Consider the following 6,539-nt stretch of genomic DNA (forward strand, 5'->3'; position numbering starts at 1 on the left):
TCCTGCCCAACGCTGCATGCAGCTTTAATTATTACTACAGTTACTATTATTACTATAATCACTGCTCATTGTCCCCCATCGTTGTTGTTGTTGTCGTCGTCATCATCTTCTTCATGTTGAGGAAGTTTTTCCTTCTCGCCGTCGCCAAGTGCTTGCTAATGGTACTGTTGGGTCTCTGTAAATAATGTTATAAGGAGTACGGTCTAGATCTGCTCTATTTTGAAAAGTGTCATGACATAACTAAAATTGAATTGAATTTAATTGAAATGTACATTTACTTTGTATATAGGCTATATCTCTTAGGCTCTTATTATATTTCTATTTTCCATTTTTATTTTTATATATCTATATGTATATATTGTGTAAGATATTGTATATAATACTATATAATAGTAAAGACTATTCTTTAACATTGTGGAACAACTGAAACAAATTTTCCCCCGGGGATCATTAAGTATTTCTGATTCTGATTCTGTAGACCGCAGCTCCACACCACTGAGACTGCAGCCGAAAAATCGATGTGACGCATCGAGACACTCATGAGACCTGCATCAATAAAAAATGAGGAACAAAACTAGGATTAAAATAGGTCAATATTAGGCCTTCCGGTAGATTATGTGACAGTGCAAGTGCTGTCTTTTATCGTCAAGTAATACACCTGTTCTGTGCAAAATGCCCACTAAATCCAATGACAACAACCACAGAAACCTCACTACTATCTCACACATATGGCTGTTTCTTATATCAGCTAAATTAAATTTTTTAGCAGTGAGTGTAAACAAGTGCCACAGGAGCCATGAGATGCTGGAACACATTTTTAATTAACTTAAATCCTTCAGATATTTACTGATAGAGAATACCTCCTGGTATGACACCAAAATCAATATGTCAAGATACCACAGTTAATTTGTCATTACTACATGACTGTATTCCATATCTCACACCACTATTTAATTATTGACCTGTAGATGAGCCAAGGCCTGGAACATGCAACCCTGCATGGGGCTTCTTCTTGTTTTCTTCACTCACCACATCATTCTCTGTGTCCATCAGGCAGGGTTGAGGAACATTGAGGAGGAGGCCGCACCAGAGCTTCACAGGGCCATCTCTGGAGATCTTGTGACTGAAGAAGAGATAGAACGAGCTACTGACGCTGTGGAGGGCATCTTCAGGGTAGGATGGAAAGATATATAGATATGTGGAGGGAGGGAAGGAAGTATGAACGGTATGATATAGACATTTACCAGAAGCTGAACAACCCTCCCTGCCTTCACTCAAACAGTATTCTCAGACAGTGGTTCCCAACCTTTTTCCTTAATGGACCCCTTTTATGTCATTGAGTAAAGTAAATAAATGATATATTTAATGGATATTTCATATTATATTCACTGCATAACAGTAACAATAGAGACATGCTGCAAAAGGCCACAGGTCGTATTATATTCACTGCATAACAGTAACAAGAGAGACATGCTGCAAAAGGCCACAGGTCGAAATTTAAACCATGGCCACTGCAGCAAGTTCTCAGCCTTGGTGCATGTGGCACCACCTCTACCAGGTAAGCTACCAGGGCGCCCCATCTTCTAAAACATTTTATTGAATTATTTTGTTGTGATTCAGTACACTGAAAATAACTGTTTTGCCCATCACTAACTTCAGGCCAGCCACTTAAGGTACACTTAAGGTTTCAGCAAGTACTTTATAGTAACTGTCTTTATGTGTCTGTCTTTATTCTGACATAATTTCCAATGATTAGGATGTCACATTATTGCAGCTTTAGAGTGAGAAATGGTCACTCCTGACACAAGGGAATGAACAATAAAATAAGGTTATATACTATTGACAGTAACTGTGTTATCTTCTCTAAAACAGAGACAAGGCAGTCTTTTTGGAAACCACTCAGACCCTTTTTCTGCAGAGAGTGAAATAGCCGATGCCAGCCAGGCCATGGGCCAACGCCCTCTGCAGATGGCAGAAGGAATCAACGAGAATATGAATATCAGCAACATAAGTCACAGGTCTGTGTGCTCATGCTTATTTTCGGGTATGTTAATACTGCTGAATCCTTAATTCAGTCAATTAAATGCTATTTAATTGTGTTCGTTTATCGTTAGTAAATAATGCACTGGGATTTTTTTTTTAAGGCTATTTTTGTGAGTGAATATTAAATAGCCTACTTTAGACTCCACCAACACACAACTGATTTAGTGTTATGAAAAATGTGTGTGGGAGTAAACCTTTTAAACTCATTTGAGTACATTATTTCTGTTAACAAATTAAAAATAATATAATGATAAGCATTAGTAAGTAATATCATCCTCAACTGATCTACCATCAAAAGTCAGGGCTTCAAACGAAACGAAAACGAAAGGTTGTGAAAACAAGTTTTAGATCATTTTGAGATTATTTTGAATGACATTTCAGAGCAGAGATATAACAGCTGGTGGAAGTGCCATATTAGAGATTATGTTTAAAAAAACAGAAGACTTTGAGCCACAAAATATTTTGTACCTAAGATTTAAATTGGCATTTCACCTCTGTGTGGACAGCATGGGACTAGTTCTGGCAGTGGTTGGGCTTTTCACCGATGTGCAAGAGGTTGCCAAGGCTGCCAATCCCATCTGCTAATAACATATGAAGGGCTGCAGTTCTGGGCCAGAAATTCCAGCCAGAAAAATACACGCACATATATAGTCTGAAATTACATAGAATTCAGTCCTTTTTACAATTGCATTTTCCCAGATTCTCCTCTCTTCATTCGGACTGTTTCCTCTGACAGTTGAGCCTAACTGCACACAAGCAAAAAATACTGGGTAATCACACTTACATGTGAAATAGAGTAGAGGTTGAATAAATAAATGAGAAAATAAGTAAATAATATTATATTAGCTTCCGTAGAACAAGCGATGATGTCATCATATTCAGAGAAGAAATTATTTTACCTCTACAAAATAAACAGCAATGTACAACACATGCAGAAAGAAGGAATTCTTTCTGCATGTGTTGTACATCTGCATGTGTTTCTTCAGATTCTTTTTATTGGACAATTGATAGTATATGCATGGACAGGAAACAGGGGAAAAGAGAGGGATGTGGCATTCAACAAATGCCCCTGTAAGCAAATCAAGGACATTGCAGTTGTCCGCTTAGCCACGAGTAGGCACCATGTACACTGTTTTTGATTGTAATGCTAATTTTCTGGCTTGCATGTTTGCCTAAAACTGAGATTGCATAACCGTTTCATTCTTCTCCCTGTTTTCTCAGCCTTTATTAACAGTAGTCTTGAAGTATTGACATCTGACCATTGATGTCTGTCAGAGTACTTCACAGTCATGCCTTTTGACATCTGCATAATGGGGGCAGCCGGAGCTTTACAACAGACACAAAGAAGAACTGTGATGAAATGGATTACCAACCTTGCCAACATCTGCACCCAGTGTAGAGCAATGGACTTAGGGCCAGGATGAAAAACTCTGTTAACTAATAACACTAAACAAAACCACAAATACTTTCTTCATTAAATGATTAAACACTCTGCTATTGTGAACTTTTGTTCTGGTTTTCATGTCCTCACAGAAGAATGCACATTTTTCTTTAGACTTTCAAGTCAATGCTTTTATTTGTCTGTGGTGTCTGAATCCATTGATATGCCCAAAGCTGCATTACATTGGCATTAGTGTGAAGTTATGGTTCTGTCCCATATTCACTCTCCTTTAGCTCTTTTTTGGTTACCTTCAACTCCTGATGAGTTAGGGTCATAACTGCTTCTAAAGCTTCAGTGCACACATTTGTCAATTGCCTTCAGACCTCAAGGAGGCAGGAAAGACACAGAGTTGACATAAACAAGATCATGGGGCCAAACCAGTAAAGCACACAACAGTCTCATTGTCCCATTTTGAAAAGTAAGGACTGCTGTTGTACTAGTAAGTACAAGTACCGAATAGACAGTCCAGTCCAAGGTGTAAATGTTGCTGGTATTATGTTGATATGACTACAAGCAGATCCTTTTCACTGTTTGTTTCTATTCTATTTTTCCTGGGAACCGCATGCAGCTTGCAGAAACAAGAGGAAGTGGGCAGTGTGGCTGCTCTAACCATTAACATGGGAGCAGGAAAAAAAAACAAGATGTTCCACGATGTGTGTTGTGTCCACGCCATAAAGCTTTTCAAATAAAAGGAGACATAAGCAAGCAAAAACAAACAGCATTCAAATTGAAGTTTCTTTCTTCTCCCTATTACAATAATATCAGTAATTACAGGTGCACTGATCCATATTTTCATCCTATCAGTGGATCAAAGGTTATGTTTAATATCAATGGGGTTAGTTGAAGAATAGGAGCTTTTTAGCCAGTGACTAACAGTGGTATTCAGTGTTGGGCCAGTTACTCTACATATGTAATTTATTACTCATTACTCTTTTCAAATGTAATATTTTTACTTTACTACACAACAGTATTTAGTTACGTTACTAGATATATTACCTGCTACCCCACAAAATTGGTAATTTTCTTCCTTTCCCCCTAGTTTTGTTTGTCAAAATTAAAGTAATGGAATATTTCCAGCCACTGAATGTAAGGGTTTCCATATTCCAAACTAGTTTCCTCCACAATTACAAAAATGAATATGTGGGCGTGATCCGATTTCCAAACAGTAGGAGGGTGACAACAAAAGTAAAGTTGTAACTAATTATTTTTGGGGGGTTACTAATATTATTACTGAAATGTATTGGTAATTAGTTTCACTACTAGTTGCTGGGGAAGTAATAGTATTACTTGTAATGTGTTACTGCCCAACACTGGTGGTATTTAACAGATAATTTGTTCAACAAGTGCACTCAAAATAAATGCTGTGTTGCTCTGTGTCTGCTGGACTGTAAATAGGGAACACATTAGCCATATACAACCTAAACAAGCCAAAAAAGATTCAATCAGTTTCAGTAATGCAATGCATGTTTGTGATGTTTTAAAGGCTGTTCCTTCCTTCCGATTCCACAGATTTATGGCATAAAAATTTACTGTGAATATTTAGACAAATGATTAGGTATTTCAAACAGCCCTCAACCCCCATATAATTCTACCCATATAACCAATATTTACACAAAACAGATTTCTTTTTTGCCTAATTTGGCAGCTGTTACTGACTCCCTACAGGCAGGCGTGGGAGGCAGACATAGGCCTTGGCAAACAGATTGATGTTCAGGGGGTTGCCATCCAGACGGATATCTTCCAGGTTGCTGCGGATGAAGTTGCGATCATGGAGGTTACAGAAGGTGTCTTCATGCAGAGACTGGATGTTGTTATTCTGATTGGGGCACAAGAAAGTTACTGTTGACACTGAAAATTCAAATTCAACATTTGTGGAGGGTTAGGGCTTGCTATGTAACCAATATTTCACTCTTCATTTAAGTCTGCATCTAGAAAGCAGAACATGCATAACATGGATGTGTTTCTCTACCTGCAGGTGTAACACTCTCAAGCTCAGTGGCAGCGGTGTAGGAATGTAATCCAGGTTATTGTTAGACATATAGAGGAATTCCAGCTGGCTCATATCCTGCATGGAGGAAAAAGAAAAAGAGAACATACTGTCTGTGTCACATAACAACAGTAATATATGAAAATATCCACAAGATGGAGCCCTACGCCAACTATAAATGAGCTAGATTTTGTGCAACTTGAATTTACTGAGTAAGAACATAAGAATTTCGATGTTTTCCATCATAATCATTGTTTTATTAAGCAGTATGGCTCTGTGTCCAGAATCCAGAAATAACTGGATCTTACCATAATTAATCAGGGGGCTGGACCACTACTGGAACATCCATATGATCTATAGTATATTTTCTGTATTTTATGTTCTGACTAGATACATACTGTTGATATAATTGTGCAGTACAAATGAAAGTAGGAGAACATGTTCCTGTCTGATACTGCAGCATAACAGATTATTTCATTGCCTTTATCAAACCTCTAGAGTACTGAGATATACACTAAATGTAAAAACTGCTGTTTGACTTTTTTAGCTTTGCCTTAAAGACATTAATTTGATCCTTTACTTAGATGTAAGAACTTGCTTTTAATTAATTAAAAAGCAATTGTCAGTTTTCTAATGTTTCTATCAGTATGTGAGGCAAAAATAGGATCCAACAGGTACTCCAGGAATTTAGTGTTGCAATTCTGTTGGCAGAGTCTTGACAGACAAAAGAGAAGGGCCAGCAGGAGCTCTGATGTCCAGAAATTTGGAACTCAATAGTATCTTTACCAAGTCTGTAAAACATCATGCCCAAGTGACAAGGGCAGGTTTTCTATCATAATATAGAAGTCTATACAATGCCAGCCACCCAGAATTGTTGATCCCAGCCAGAGGCACTACTGGTATTTGTTTAGTGTGTGAGGATCACATTGAATTGTTAATTCTATCTAGAGGCAGTGTTTGGTTTGTCTGTTTTGGGCTACTGTAGAAACTCAGAGGTTCAACATGGCGGCCTTTGTGGAAGAGGGGATGACTCCCTCTGTAGATAAGCTCATTCTAAGGTCACAAAAA

The 6,539-nt window shown here is 37.8% G+C and overlaps 2 protein-coding genes across 3 annotated transcripts in view; one reads left to right on the forward strand and one right to left on the reverse strand.

Annotated features, from left to right (window-relative positions):
* The first annotated feature begins 984 nt into the window (after positions 1 to 984).
* Positions 985 to 3,535, forward strand: LOC118328457 (dihydropyridine-sensitive L-type skeletal muscle calcium channel subunit alpha-1-like). The gene is made up of 3 exons (XM_035662202.1): positions 985 to 1,173; positions 1,873 to 2,018; positions 3,265 to 3,535. The coding sequence occupies exons 1-3, from the start codon at positions 988 to 990 to the stop codon at positions 3,272 to 3,274; spliced, it is 342 nt and encodes a 113-aa protein (XP_035518095.1). The 5' UTR covers positions 985 to 987; the 3' UTR covers positions 3,275 to 3,535.
* Positions 3,536 to 4,963: 1,428 nt separating this feature from the next.
* optc (opticin) overlaps positions 4,964 to 6,539 on the reverse strand; it is a 7,051-nt gene continuing 5,475 nt past the window's right edge. For both annotated transcript variants that reach the window (XM_035662197.1, XM_035662196.1), the window contains exons 6-7: positions 5,454 to 5,549; positions 4,964 to 5,300 (exon numbers count right to left, since the gene is read on the reverse strand). In XM_035662197.1, the coding sequence (XP_035518090.1) occupies positions 5,133 to 5,300; positions 5,454 to 5,549 (264 nt within the window). In that variant the 3' untranslated portion in view covers positions 4,964 to 5,132. The remainder of the gene's footprint in view (positions 5,301 to 5,453; positions 5,550 to 6,539) is intronic.

Source organism: Morone saxatilis, unplaced genomic scaffold (assembly GCF_004916995.1).
Source record: "Morone saxatilis isolate NCDOM2014 unplaced genomic scaffold, NCSU_SB_2.0 Contig18, whole genome shotgun sequence".
NCBI classification, from domain to species: domain Eukaryota; kingdom Metazoa; phylum Chordata; class Actinopteri; family Moronidae; genus Morone; species Morone saxatilis.